The sequence below is a fragment of the Falco peregrinus genome, chromosome Z (genome assembly GCF_023634155.1).
Source record: "Falco peregrinus isolate bFalPer1 chromosome Z, bFalPer1.pri, whole genome shotgun sequence".
Lineage (NCBI taxonomy): Eukaryota > Metazoa > Chordata > Aves > Falconiformes > Falconidae > Falco > Falco peregrinus.
Window position 1 is genome coordinate 62,248,821 of NC_073739.1, and position 15,722 is coordinate 62,264,542.

The following is a 15,722-nucleotide window of genomic DNA, read 5'->3' on the forward strand; positions in this document are numbered from 1 at the left end:
CTTACAGTCAGGATGGTTTTCATAAAACACAGCGTATGTTTGCTGATCCTTTAAGACCCTCACTTACTCCTTCACCAGCAGGGAGACAGCTGATAATATTCTTTCTGTGGGAGCCTTTCCTGTGTTTGCAGCCTACTATCATGTCTCAGTCTTCTTTACACTAGACAGTCTCTGTGTTCAAAGCCTTTGGGATCCCAGTAGTACACATCTTGAAGCGTGGTGCCCAAACCTCTGCACAGGATTCTAGCTGAGGCCTGTCAGAGGTAAGTATAACTTTGAACATAGTCTGTCATCTTAGTGGTGGGATTCCATTTATTTCAGTACTGTGTTCATTTTTATTACAAGGAGTGACTATGTATTTAGTCTGTGTTGATCCATAATGTCCAAATCCCTTTCTTAAGGGCTGCTGTTTAGGAATTGTTTCCTTAGTTTCTGCTTGGACAGTTGATTGTTCCTACTCAAGTGTAGTAATTTGCATCCATTCCTTTATTTCAAACCGCTGCTCCAATTTATCAAAATCTTTTGAAATTATAGTCTTCGATTCTGAAGTGTTCATTCCCTTCCTATACTCTGATTTTAATAATTTAAACAACATAGTGGAAAGGAAACAACATTTTGTTGTCTAGGTCTTAAAAAAAATCTTGAACAATTGCAGACTTTGGCCAGGCAATTTGGAAATGCCCTTCTTACACTATGATAGTGAATCATTTTTTTAGCGTGTTTTTTTGGGGATGGTTTTCCATTGCAAAAACATATTGGTAATTACAGAAGTTTAAATTTACTGCTTTAATGGTTTTGATGGTTGGAGTCTATTTCTTTCATAGTAATTTTTAGGGCTCTACATAGGTAAGAACTGCTGAGATTAGTAGATTTTGTTTCAAGATTTATGATACTCCTTAGTGCTTGAAATTTTTAATGGAATGGTATGTTTGATTTATGTAAGCATTAAGAGCATGCAAATCTTGCAAATCTGTCATTGTTTTGATGAATAAATATGTTGTTTGTACATCTTTTCTGTTGAAGTTTATTTTGCAGTGTCAACATTCATCGTCCATCTGTAATTTTCAATGTAGCACTCCCTAAAGCTCCTACTATTCATAAACAAAAAAAAAAAAGATTAATATATCTTTTACTTCATTTTTCTTTCAAAGATGAGTTCATTCTGTTGTCCTTTCTTTTGATCACTTTAATTCTTTGGAAACAGCACACACACTCCTACTAAGCATATTTCTCATCAAGCACTTCCAAAGCCATATATGACTTCTTAATTCAAAAGGCATCTGCTAAACGTTGAGATCAGCAGAAAAGAACATTACCTAATGAGTTCTGGAAACAAAAGGGATTGTAGAAAGAGCACAGTCATCAGAAACTTATTTTCTACCACAACCCACACTATCTCTAACAAAAATACCAGTATTTTTCCAACAAAAATGTTTAATTTAAAAAAAAAATACAAAATGCTAATAGAATTGCTAGACACATAATTACTCAAAGTAACTCATCTGATTTAAAATGTGTAGGATGTGATGCATGATTTAATACACGTCTAAAACTGTAAAAGCCTCCTAATTTTTTACATACAGTAAAAAACATATTTTGCTTACAAGTTCTGTGAATGGTTTATCTACATAAAAGCATGAGTGTATACATACCATTTAAAGAATCTTGTTCTTCAGACTTTTGTCTTAGTAGAATGTAGGCAAATGTTTTTTGTTGGTTCCTTCCACTGTGCATACATTCACAGGTATTGTTTGTTGCTTTTGTAATTCTAATATTTTCAAGACTATTTTTTCTTACATGCATTCATGTGAGGAGCTGTATCTTTGAACAGTCCGAGTTTTAACTGTCACCCTTCTGGCCATGTTTATCATCTTCTGTGAGGTGTAGTATAGCCCTTTGTTAATAGGAGACACAGTGAGTTCAAATAGTGAAGTCTGCCTGACTTTAAGCTCCAAGATAAAACAGATTTCTGTGAGATAAGATGTTTGGTATCATGTCAATGTTGGTTCAATGATTCGTTAACACTCTTTAGACAATTTATTTTTGCTTCAGTCTTAAAATTTTTTGTTTTCATTAAGTCAATGCTTTTTTTACACTCAAAAATTTAATTATTTCATTATTTTCTTCTCAGGACCTTTAGGCATGATTTTAAATTCTTGTACATTTGTTAGATTCCTACCTCATGATTTGCAGTCTTAAAGAGCATTTGGAAACACAAGCAGCCTGTTGCTTGACAAGAATTATCCATGTACTATAACTGCATGAAAAAAGAGAAATAGATTACCCAGTAAAGAGAAGCAGTTACTGCACATTTACCTTGGGAAGAGAGTAAATACACAAAGATACAGTGCAAAAAGCTGACATTTTGTAAATGCATATTGTAGTTTATCTTGCAGTAATAGTTTTGCATTTCTGTACCTATAGTTTTCAGACTTATAGGACGCCAGGTGAAGGGACTTCAGTGATCATCTGGGCCCATCTTTCTTGGCCAAAGCATGTTCTAGACAAGATGGCTTAGCACCCTCTCCAGCTGAATCTTAAAAGTGTCCAATCTTAGGGAATCCATCACTTCCCTGAGGAGCTTATTGCAATGATTGTTCTCATGGTAAAAATTTTTCCTCTGGTGCCCAATCGGAATCTCCCCAGGAGTAACTTGTACCCATTACCTCTTGTCTTTTCTATGTGACTCCTTGTAAGGAGGTAGTCTCCATCTTCATGGTCACAAGTTCTCCCCTAAGCCATCTTTTCTGAAGGCTGAACGAGCCCAGTTCTCCCAGCTTTTTCTCCTACAGCAGGCTTGTCTGTGCTTTGATCAGCTTTGTGGCCCTTCTCTAGATCCTGTCCAACCTGTCTGCATCTTTTCTTATATAGCAGGGACCAAAACTGAATTCAGTATTCCAGGTGTGGCCTGACAAATGCCGAATGCAATAACGACTTACTTATCTCTGCTGGTGATGCCCTTGTTGATGCAACCCCAGCATCCTGCTGGCTTTCTTTGCTGCAGCAGCACACTATTTGCTCTTACTGAGCTTGTTGTCTACCAGGACCCCTAGGGTCCCTTTCCACAAAACGGCTCCCCAGATGGGTTGATGTCAGCTTGTGCTGCACTCCTAGATTATGTTTTCCCAGGTGCAAAACCTTACATTTGCCTTTGTTGAACTTCATTAGGTTCATGTCTTCCAGCCTGTGAAGGTCTTCCTGCAGGGTGGCTCTCCCTTCTGAAGTGTCCACCTCCCCACTCAGTTTGGTATCATCAGCAGACTTCAGGGTACGCTTGACCTCATCATCCAGATCACTTAGGAAGATACTAAACATTGTTGGACCCAATATCGATCCCTGGCCACCCCACTTGACAGGTTGACAGTTTTATAAAGAGCCTTTTACCACACTGTGCGTGTGGCCTGTCAGCCAGCTGCCCATCCACCACGCAGACCACTTGTCTAGACCGTAACACCTCAGTTTCTGTAGGAGAAGGCTGTGGGAAACCTATCAAAAGCGTTGGAGAAGTCTTGGTAGTCGATGTCCACAGCTCACCCCATATCAACTGAGCAGGTTACTTTATTGTAGAAGATGGTCGCATTTGTCAAGCATGATTTTGAGTGCATTACTTGAGGTCATAGTTTTACTTTCATTCAGGTATTAATGAGATAGTAAACAAGGTACGAAAATTATGTGGCAGCAACAACAAATTTTTAAGTTGCGTTTTGTGCTTCAGATCACAGAATGTTCAGGTTTCAGGCTGTCATTTGGTAACGGCAGTCTTGAGAAGGACTGCCTGAAAACTTTACTGATTCCGCCTGAAAGCTGGATTCAGACTAATGATTTGGTCAAAGAGCAAGACCCTGAGATGAGGGTATTCACTGAGAGGACTTAGCCACTAAAATGGAAACCTACTTTATTGCAAAGATCACCAAATCTGCCTCTGGATTGATGGATTTGCATTTTTAGAGCCAAAGACACCACATTATGTAAAAGCTTTGATATCATAGAATATATTAGTTTGTGAAATTTATTTAACATAACTTACAGTGTAGGAAACCAGGATTTAATCTGCAGGACTACCAAAACCAGAAAAAATATCAAAAAAGCAGGAATGCTATGTGAAAGGGGCTTTGCTTCCACAGTTCCTTTAGCTGCTCCCAGGTATTCCCAGCTTTGTCTGCTTTTGTTGTCAGTGGTGAGATTACAGACTATGCATACTTTTGTGTAGTTGGTTTTCTGTCAGGCTGCTAGAACTGTGTTCAAGAAGAAAAGAGGATACAAACTGGGTTTTTTAGCAGTTTAAGTTGTTACAAAAACTGAATTGGTATTTAATAGGTTAAAAGAAGGATTTTTCTTTGCTTGCAAGGGGTCCTCCAGAGTTCATCGTATTAGGGCTCCTCTTGCTCAAACCTCAAACTGGTTGCCCAGGATCATGTCCAAATGGCTTTTGAATATCTTCAAAGAGGGAGATTCCACCACCTCTTTGGGCAAACTCACAAGCGCTTGGTCACCCTCACAGTAAAAAAATGTTTCATGATGTTCAGTAGGAGCCTGTGTCTCCATTTGTGCGCCTTTCCTCTAGGTGAATCACTGGGCACCACTGGAGAGAGTCTGGTTCCATCTTCTTCACACCCTTCCTTCAAATGTTAGTACAAATGGATGAGATCCCCTGCTGAACTTGAACAGTCCCCAGCTCTCTCAGCCTTTCCTCACATGAGAGTTGCTCCAGGCCCTTCGTGGCCCTTGGTTGGTCTGTCTTCAGCATAGCCATGTCTCTCTTGTACTGAGGAGCCCAGAACTGAACACAGGACTTCAGGTGTGACCTCAGCAGTGCTGGGTAGAGAGGACGGACCACCTTTCCAGCTGGTTGGCCACCAGCATGTATTGGGGCATGGGGTTGATCCTGCCTAGGTGCAGGACTTTGCGCTTCTCCTTGTTGAACTTCCATGAGATTCCTGCGGGCCCATTTTTCCAGCCTGTCAAGGTCCCTCTGGGCAGCAGCACAACCCTCTGGCCTTATCAACCACTCCTCTCTGTTTTGTGTTATCAGCAAACTTCTTGAGGGTATACTTTTCCCCTTTATTCAGATCATTTATGAAGTGATCTTACTGCTTCAAAACGCATCCAAGATCACCATCAAACAAGATAAATAAGACTACATCTCAGAGATCAGATTGCAAGTAATTTTTTTAAGAATATAAATATGGAAGTCTTGATCCTTCTTTACTAATCTTTGTGTTTTATTGTTTTGTCCTGGTATAACTACTTAGAAAAAAGATTTCCCATGGTGGGTGATTTAATTAACTTGTGAGGGGAACTTGGTGCAGTAAAATACCAGCCATGTAGATTAGTACTTTAAGCAAGTGGGACTGAAGAATAGGGTGTAGTGACCAGTATAGGATTCCGACTCAAGCTTTGAGGTGACTCAAGACTGATCCTTCTGCTGCCTAGAGAATATGACACAAAGAGGCAAATTTCATTTGTGTTGCTATTTAAAAAACTTCTAAAATTTTTCATTATTTTATTTGTATGGTTATTTCTTATTCTCGCTCTTACCTGAAGGATTGGTGAGTTCAAGTAGTTACAGTGCTTTTTTTTTCCACCAGTAAATGTATTACATTCAAAAATATATTTTTAATTAGAAAGAGATAATAATAGAGTGAGTTATAAAGAAAATTTAAATTCTGTCTGATGTTCATTATTTTAATTTGTATTGCAACAGCTTCAAAACTGGTAAAAATTTTCTAGTTTCTGAATCATATTGCAGTGGGCTGGCTGTTATAAGAGTTTGATTAATGTATACTGAGAACCATAATTATTATGTTAATATTTGCATTGTGCAGTAAATTTTTATCATCTGTGTTTATAGAGGTCATTTTATTTGAATGCATTTCAGATTCCTGAACAGTGCTAACTGGCTTAGATACATAGGAAGACCAGTAAGACTGTCATAAAATGAACTCTTCTGTTCCTCATAAAACAGCAGTATTTATTAACACCTCTGGTTTCTGTCAAATTCTCTTCTCTTTCAGTGTAAAAATGATTTTAATATGTATTTCCAATACTTTGATGCAGCTTGAAATTTTGACAGGTACTTAAGCATTGATAACAATGCTTAATGTGCTGTCTTAATTCTGGGTGTATTCAAGGTTAGTTGTAATAATTATTTTGAACCTACTGATGAAAAATGAGTAATTCTTTCTGAGATGAATTTCACTTACATCTACCCTTATTCCAAGTAAAAAAGATACTTTACAGTTTTTTAATTGCAATGCAAAGTAATGAAAATTTAAAAGTTTTTATTTCTTCATGCTTGGAGACTGGTAGAAATCAGAGCCAAACATGGTATTTATTCTCATTCTCAGCCTTAAAACAATGCTTTTGTCAAGTCTGCAAGTAAGCAAAGGTGATAGACCTCTCTATAAAGTGTTTTGATTTTTTTCTTGATGCCTTAATAACATGTCTTCAGTACAGCTGCTTAGTACAGTATAACTGAGCATACAAATCTTAGTAAATTTATTTTTAATTTTTTCAGGTGTTTTTAATGTGTGTTTATAAGGCAGTAGCTGATGGGTTGATTATGGAGCATAGCTTGATGTGATTCTAGTTGTCCAGTTTTATGGAAACTGTTATATAACAATTAATTTTGTTTAAATTACTTCAGTTACTCCATGCCAGCCTGACTGCAAAATAGACACTTCAGCTGTAAAACAGTAAAGCAAGTTCCAGAATCAGAGCCACAAGACAAAGCAGGGAACCACTGGCTAGTCTCTTGCATGATTACGTTATCAATATAAGCATGTATGCATTTTCTTTTACATTAAAATTTGGAAGAATGTCACATTTTTTGTCTTTCTTCTTTCAGCCATGTCCTTCAGGGGCCCGTGATTTTCGAGAAAAGCAGTGTGCAGATTTTGACAATATGCCTTTCCGAGGAAAGTATTATAACTGGAAACCCTACACTGGAGGTAATGGTTAGCTTTGTATAAATGTTATCATATGTGAAGTCTTCAAAATTATATAAATGTTATATAGAGAGTAATGTTTGTGAATAGAATGTTTTGATTAAAATTTAATGAGCTAAGTTTGCTAAGCTTGTACTTTTGTCAGTTTCTGAAAATCTTGCAGAAGAGCCATCTCTATATTCTGTTAAGAGTTTTGTTTTACTGTGAAGGGGACTAAGCATCGTAGTGACTCCACTTTTAAAATATGCAGCCCTTTTCCACCTGCAGTTGCAATAGAATTAGAAATTCCATAGGTGATCTGTAAGTGCCTGTCATGCTACAGTGATGCATACAGTATAAAAAAATCTCACAATGAATTTTCCTTTGTTAACATCAGAATACTAGGAAAAGGAGAAATAAGTGAAAGCATTCATAAGAGTATTTAAAGACTACTTCACTAGATTAATTATTTATAATTGCACTGTGCAATAAAAGGGTATTTTGCAGCAGGGAAAAGGACTGTAATTTCTGTTTCTCTTTCAGACAGTTTAATCAAGTTTAGTTAATTTTCTGCCATTGTTCAAAGTTCTTAGGTTACCCTTTTTTTATTTTGTTTTTTACTGTTGTAAACTCTAGTGAATAAGTCTGTGTTTTCCCTTGTGGTATTGTATTTTATTGACTTTTATAGTTTTATAGTTTTACTCTCAGTTTTTTAGATTAGAAGCCTAAAAATTATCATTGTGGTCACATGGTCTGATCTGTAGTGGAATTCAATAGGACTAAATTCATAACTGAAACAGTCTGATCTTGGGTTTGAAATTTACCCTGATTTACTTCCAGGATTACATTTTCTTGTTATTCTTGTTTTTCGAATGATGAAGTGGTATCCCTAATGTTTTAAATTGTTCAATAATCATTAGGGTTGTATAACATAATGGAATCGTTACGGAGCCAGCCAACCTTGCTGTATCTTACTAAGGGAATTAATCTTTTTTGCAAGAAAGAAGAGTCAAGTAGAGAAATCAATAAAGGGGAGTTAAATAAAGTGTATAGTTTATATGTGTCGGGTATGAGATAAGATTATAAATTTCAGATCTGTATGCATATATATTTTTAACTAATTGTTAACTTTTCGAGATTTCTGTTGGGTTTTTTTTCGTTCGTTTTTGTTGTCCAGGTGGGGTTAAACCATGTGCATTAAACTGCTTGGCTGAAGGTTATAATTTTTACACTGAACGTGCTCCTGCGGTAATAGATGGGACTCAGTGCAATGCTGATTCACTGGATATCTGTATCAATGGAGAATGCAAGGTTACTAATGTTTTATGAAGTACTTATGGATTACTTTGTTGTGTCTGCTATCTCCTGCATTTAATTACGATACTTGTTTGTTATTATATGAAATGGGAGTGTTGACAGGTCAAGTTTTCAATGAAAGAGTAAGATTGAGACAAAAGGATAAAAAATATTGCATAAATTAGACAAATCATTTGAATTGCAGTAGCTTCTCACAGGCATTCATAGAATCCTTCTTTTTGTCGTCTTTTTTCTTGCTTTGTGTTTCCTCTTGGAGAACCAATGAAAGGGGCAACAGGAGATCAACAGCATCCTTGAGATGTTCCAAGGCCTGTTCAGTCATTCCAATTAGAACACCACTCTGGCTGAAAAACAGTGAATGTGAACAAACTAATCTGGTTCTCTCTGACTAGTTCATCCTGTTGCAAACAGTTCTGCTGTTAATTGAATTGAAACAGAAAGTTGTCACTATTGCTCTGTAGTTCTAATGACACAAGTATTTGCCATGTACTAAAAATCTGGTTATGTAAGTTTTCTATAGAACTGCATTACATGAATTTAAATAGGATTGGAGGTCTGTGCTGTATTTTTTACGTACATCCCACTGCTTCTTCAGTTTAGCAAAGTGTTTAATCATGTACTTAAGTATAGGCATCTGAACAGTGCTGGTGACTAGAAAATTTGTTTAAAACTATTTTTTTAAAAAACCACTAACGTAACTAAAGCTTAACCCAATGCTTAAGTTCTTTGCTAAACTGAGGGCTAAAGATGTATGTTTATTGAATAACATGATGAGATCAAAAGCATTTGCCATGTATTGGCAAACTAACCAAAAACAAATCTGGGGAGTTCTGATGTAGTTTATACATAAGAAGATCTTAGTAGTTTTGAGAAATCTTTTAAAACTAATAGTCAGACTAAATCTCAAGTTGAGAATAAGCTGTGTTATTAATTTGGGTCCCTGACATATTGGTGGATCAGATTCAAAATTGTAAACAATTCAAATAATACTACTTTGTCAATTACTTAAAGTATTTTAACTTCCCTTATGACCTATGTATTACCTGTTTATAATAAGTTACAGGGAGTTAATCTTTGTTCACTGTACATAGATTTCTGAAGTACATAATCAGAAATGTAAGGTACTTTTAATGATCAGTTATAGACACCTCTTTTTTCCAGAGTCTTTTGAATCCTGTTTAATACATACAGCATGTAATATGGCCTTTCACTAAGTTTCATTCTGCATTCATTCTTACAGTGTAGTCAATTTACACTTCACATTGAAACTTGTGAAAATAATTGCAAGTTTTGCCTGGAGGATGTGGGTATATGTTCTATGAAGCTGTAAATGCCTTTAGGACTGATAATATTATTTATACTGCATACATGTTTAAGGAACACGCTGCAAATGTTTATCTTGACAAGGCAATATAGATGTAACACAGTTAATGGTTGTAATATTAAGTAAAAACATCACTAATCATTCATTGGTAACTGTATTAACTAAATTGTTTGTAAATCATTGAGATCCCTTCCTGAAAGTCACAGTAGAAATAGAAGGTACTTGCTGATCAAGATTTGGTAACAACCCAGAATGTGGATTGTTCTTTTTTTTTTTTTTCTTTCTCTGGTAAGTGAAAACCCACTTACAGTAACAGCTATCAAAACAGTAGATAAAAAGAACTGAATATCTCCAACTTGAGAGAAACACTTCAAAAAAGTTATTAAGATAGTGGTGCAAGGCCATCATCCTGTTAAAATATTTTTTCTTATCTGTTCTCAGCATGTAGGTTGTGATAATATTTTGGGGTCTGATGCTAAGGAAGATAGATGTCGTGTTTGCGGAGGAGATGGGAGTACATGTGAAGCCATTGAAGGTTTCTTCAATGATTCATTGCCCAGAGGAGGTATGCATATATATGTTCGTTCTATTGCACAATGCATTTAGATCACTTCTTAGCAAATAACAGTGCTGCATTGATTTCCAGCATGGCATAGCTGTTGGACATTCACTTTGACTCCTTTTGCCTTGTTTCCTTTTACTGTATTAGTGGGTTTGATGTCAAATAAAACAGCGTTTCATTACTGAATACTTTGTTTTCATGGTCTCATATGCACTTAAAGAAGTGGGTGGGGGTTTAAAATTATTATTTAGTTATAGTGGTATAGTAAGGGTAGTGTTGTATGTGAATTTAATGTGTGTGGCAGAATTTGACATTTAGTCATACATGAAATTTTAAAATAGAAGGAATTCAGAAATGTCTCTAAAGTTTATCTTATTAAGAACTCGGGAAATGTATATGGGTGATTAGTTTAAAGCCTAGCTCAAAAAAGGTAATATTAGCATTGCAATCTTAGTATTGTCAGTTTGGGGCTCCCAAATACAGAAGAAAGATTGATGCACTGGAGTGAGTTCAGTTCAGTGATGGGCCACTAAGATTATTGGGGTTTGGAGCACTTGCCTCTCTGTGAGAAAAGGCTGAGAGAACTGGGCTTATTTAGCCTGGAGAAGGCGTGGTTTGTGGGGATCTAGTATCAGCCTTCCAATACCTGTGAGGAGGTTATGGAGAAGATAGAGCCAGGCTCTTCACAGTAGTAGTTACATGGTGGGAGAAGGGACAGTGGCTATAAACTGAAACAAGACACCTGATGACCAAATGGAAGGAAAAACTTTTTCCCAAGGAGGGCAGTCCAGGAGAGGGTCAGGTTGCCCAGAAAGCTTGTACAGTTTCTATCTTTGGAGTTTCTTACTACCCAGCAGGGTAAAGTGCTGAGTAACTTGACCTGATCTCCTAGCTGATGCTGCTTGTAGCAGGTTTGACTAAATGGCTTTCAAATGTCTTCTCCAACATGAATTATCCTATGATCGATCCTAAGGTCATTTTATATGTTAATTTCCTTGATACACTGTTGAAAAGACTGTATTAGCACTTAGCACACAGTCAGGAATTCCTTTTTTTAAGTTCTTGCTATCACTTTCAAATCTTTGGACGAAATTTATTCTTTTCCTCTATATCATGTGAAATAAAATGTTCAAGTACATTTGAATCCCATCTGTCATAGTAACTTTTATTAGTAAATAATTTATTAATGTTTAATTTAATGACTAATACTTGTCAACGTAAACAAATTTACCTTTGTTTTATAGGCTATATGGAAGTGATTCAAATTCCAAGAGGTTCTGTGCACATTGAAGTAAGAGAAGTGGCAGTGTCAAAGAATTACATTGGTAAGACCATGGCTGAAATCACAGACTGTTACTAAGTCAGAGATTATGTTGTGATTTGAAGGTACATTTTCTGGTCTGGCCAAACCATACACATAGTAGAAGCAGCAGAGGAAATTTTTAGCTGTTAATATTAGATTGTGATCAGACAGTTCCAGCAGTTGGTTAGGATGTATTCTTCTGAATGCAGCTAATGAAATACACGGTGATTCTTCCTTGTCCACTCAGTGCAAAATCAAGTCAATTTCATTATAGTTACAGTGTCAGACCTGACCTGAAGTGGATGAGGAACATTCAAGTGATGTACTCTCCCACTTTGGGGTAGTATCTTCCATCTGGGAAGTCTCTGATCTTGGGGGCTTACGCTGTTTTAAAACTTTATTTTGTTCTTGGAATGATTATTCAACAGCCATAGTTACTGAAATGCTAAGAATACTGTCTCCTCATCTTCAAACGGTTTAATGTAATAATTCCACAGTATTTCTGTGTTGCTGTGTTGTAGGGACTAAATGCCATCCCTCTTGAATGATAAGGAAAATGAGTTGCAGAAAAACTAGGTGCTTATTTGAGGTCATTCAGAGAGCCTGTTGTGAACCACAGAATTAAATCCAAATTAAATCCAAATTCCCAAATAATTATGCCTTTCTTTAAAGACTGTGTTAAATTTGATTTCTGTTTTTTTAATACTGATATGTACAAGTTTGGCTTCATTGAACTCAAGACAACGTGCATTTCTGGAATTCCCTGTACCCTATTTTGCATAGCAGTCAGTTCACAGTAGTGCAAGAAACCCATTTTTTTAGTCAAAAGTAGATTACAGAGCTGATTAGTTGTACAGCAAACTAACGGAATAACACAACCAAAAGCTATTGCCTGTTAGGCTAAACAGTGGATGACAAGCCTACTTTTGTCACTCTGTACTCTATGTAGTTGATATATATAACATTAACATGTTGTAAAGGAATATGATGCCTGTAAGTGTGTGTTAGAAGGGCAACTGTCCTCCTGGATACATTAATTCCTAAGCTGATTATATTGATAATAAAAGTACCTTTTACTGTTGGATGCCTTCATCCTGCCTGCCCCTACCCTTTTGTAGTTCAGCAGTTAATCAGTCTCCTTCCATTCTGTGGGAATAACAACACTGGTACTCCAGGAGTAGAGTGCTTACTATTTTTTCAGCATCACATTCCCATGGTCTCTCCCCTATGTCAAAATATACTGTGGGTAAGGTTGCCCATATATCCTATACTGACATTTCAAACAGATGTTGTGGGAGAGAGGCACACAGTGCATCCTATCACTGTCATTTTCTGCTAAGAACTATTCCATGGGCAGCTGAAAACCAGAACAAATAAGATAACTCTTAGCTACTACAAATAATTTTGTTATTCCTCTGTATCATAAGCAGAGGAAAGTGATTTGGAAAAGCATTTAGATTGGCACCATCTGTATAAAATGAATGAAAAATGTAATTTTTTGGCTTAAAGAAAAAATACAGCTTCATTGGTATTTAATCCGGCCAGAGATCTAAACCTGTAAAGCGGTACATAAACACTTTTTAATGTGCTTGTCACAATTTTGAGGAGTTTTCTGAGTTTCAGGCTCTCTCCTTGCTATTCTGCTTCATGCCACAGCAGCCCTGACTACACAACTGGGGGATTCCTGTCCTTCACTGGTTTCTTCTGTTTCCAACATTCACAGGTGCCATTGGATCCTAACGACAGTTAATCTTTCTAAGTTGCAGGGTCTTTTCATTTTATCCATTTCATCACATTTATCCATTTCATCACAAAGGGATTCTTTGTTCTCTGAGTGTGAATCAGATCACTACTTTAGGATCACCAATTTCTTGGGAAAGCAAGGCTTCAAATTTTTCTGCTGCCTTAAAAGAACCATACAATCAGAGTGATAGTTAAAAGTTAGTTTATTACGTTAAAATACATACATCAAGGGTATTATGGATATTTCTTTAGTGGCAGTATCAACTTCACAGCTCCTTCCCTGTCTTTGTATAGAGTTCACTTTGTTTTCCAGGACTTTTGTTTTTGTGGCCACAGTGTGAATGAGATTAGAGAACTGATTCCGCTCATTTACACATATTACTATGTTTTGTTTTGCATGCACTGCTGCCAGATATGTGACCACAGCCTAAGAAATCAGTTTCTCCTTTCAGAAATACACAAAAAAATGGAAGAATAGAACCTTCTTCCTTGGTAGCTGTCACATGGACTTCAAAGTTTCTTCTTTTCAGTTTGCAGGCTTTCAAACTAACTTGCAGCAAACATCCCATGGTTCCTTAAACTAAGATCCAGTTCTTTTACAAGCCATGGCCTCAAATTTAGGCTGCTATTAGACATTTCGTGATTCAGTTAGCTCAGTCAACACCTGTCATCCGTTCCCCTGTCTCTGGCTGTCATTTCTGCACCAGTTATTGCTCCTAGTGTTGTGAAAGTAAAAGCACATTTTTGCAGCTCTATAAATAATTCAGTATTTTGCACTGAGCTATCCAGCAAATAACTCCAAATAACAGCAAAAAACCCCAAAACTGCCTGTTTTCCAGGCTGCTGAAAAAAACATGTATTTAGTAATGCTGTTACCTTCCTGTAAATGGCTTGATCCAGGGTGACATCTTCCCTTATAATCCCCTTACACAACAGGGTGTTGTGTGCTAATTTTCTGTGGGCTTCCTGTAATGTCAAGTTCCCATGAACTATTTGATGAGGACACTAACTTGTTCCTTCTGTCTTACATGCTAATAGTAGTATGCCACTGTGTCATCGTTGTCATGTAATTATATCATTGGAATGCTGTTTACAACAGTGTGGTTTTCACCTATGTGTAACAGCTGAAATTAGGTAAATCTATTTACAGAATGCAAATGCATCTTTCTTTGACAGGTAAAAAATTAATGGCTTTGCTTCTGGATATACATTAGTTGAAGTGTATATAGAATACATACAATTGTTAGCATATAATTTCACAATTATTAATTATGTAAACATGTATGAGGATGTTTAATTCTCTTGTGCTTATTTGTATGTCTCATTTGTAGTTGTTTATGTGTCTCAAATAATACAGTAATTCAATATTTGCTCTTGGTAGATACTAGATATACTGACAAGAAAACATTTGGGATTGAGTGGCACAGTATGAGAGACTTCAGTATGTGTTGGTAGCTTTGGAAGACCCTACAAATTTCTTTTAAATAAGCTAGATTTTATAAAAGCAGGACGGATAGATGTTTTGGCTATGTGCAATAGGACCATCGATAAAACAAAATTCTGATGTTCATCCGTAACATAGTTATTTTATATACCTATGCAAAATAGATAAACAGTGAAGTACTGTTCCTTTCTTTTAGTACAGTACTGCTTGCAATTTGTCTTGGTCTCCTACATTCACTTTTTAAAAAATCTCCTTCTTGTACTACAAAGCCTATATAGACAATAAGGAATCGGAATTACTTTGAGAATTCCAGGTAAATGAATGTGTCAGAGCTAGTTTCTTCTACATGAGTGTTTCCAAAGTAAATCCAGAGAAGTCAGTGGAGTAAGATGTATGCTCTGGAAAGACATTCCTTTTCAGGCCTTATGGTGCTGATGGAAATGGTTACTAATACCTGCCAAATGTGGTTGTCACCAGCAGAACCATACCACCTCTCCAACTGTCTCCTGCTCATATGAATGCTGTCTGATCAGTTTTAGAAAATTCGAGCATCATTGAGACATTTTCCCTAACTGTTTAAGGTAAACCATCTGTCCACACAGATGAAGTTGAGAATAAAACTTGATGGTAAATTATCTTATTCCTTATGATTGTGACGTTTGTTGCCTATCTAGTAAAGTCAATTATTTGTCTCGAAAATGACATGGCTGTTTGACCACGTATTTCCAACCATTATTTTCCCTTTAAGAACATATGTTATTTAAAGTAAACACGAATGCTGAATAACTGTAATCTTCACCTAAAGTCAAGAAGTCAGTATCTAATTAACAGAACGATTCACCTTAAAACACAAAGACAGTTTTGTATTTAGAAATGTATTTTAATATAGTTGAGCAATATAAATCCCTGAATAATATCTGCTTGCCCAGCCTAATTAGTTGGTTAGCTAAGAAATTTGATGTATCTATAGTGCTTTTATGGTTTAAGGCTGTAAAATAGGAATAATACAATATTTTATCAAATTAAGTAGCTATCATTTGGGTTTGTAGTAGAAATATCTATATATCTTGTCTCTATATATAAGGTATAGATTTTATGTATAT

General features: G+C 36.2%; 1 protein-coding gene across 1 annotated transcript in view; it reads left to right on the forward strand.

The window, feature by feature from the left end:
- ADAMTS6 (ADAM metallopeptidase with thrombospondin type 1 motif 6) overlaps positions 1 to 15,722 on the forward strand; it is a 159,598-nt gene that overhangs the window by 109,176 nt on the left and 34,700 nt on the right. The window contains exons 15-18 of the mRNA XM_055791488.1: positions 6,848 to 6,950; positions 8,104 to 8,237; positions 10,009 to 10,132; positions 11,374 to 11,454. Coding sequence (XP_055647463.1) covers positions 6,848 to 6,950; positions 8,104 to 8,237; positions 10,009 to 10,132; positions 11,374 to 11,454 — 442 coding nt within the window. The remainder of the gene's footprint in view (positions 1 to 6,847; positions 6,951 to 8,103; positions 8,238 to 10,008; positions 10,133 to 11,373; positions 11,455 to 15,722) is intronic.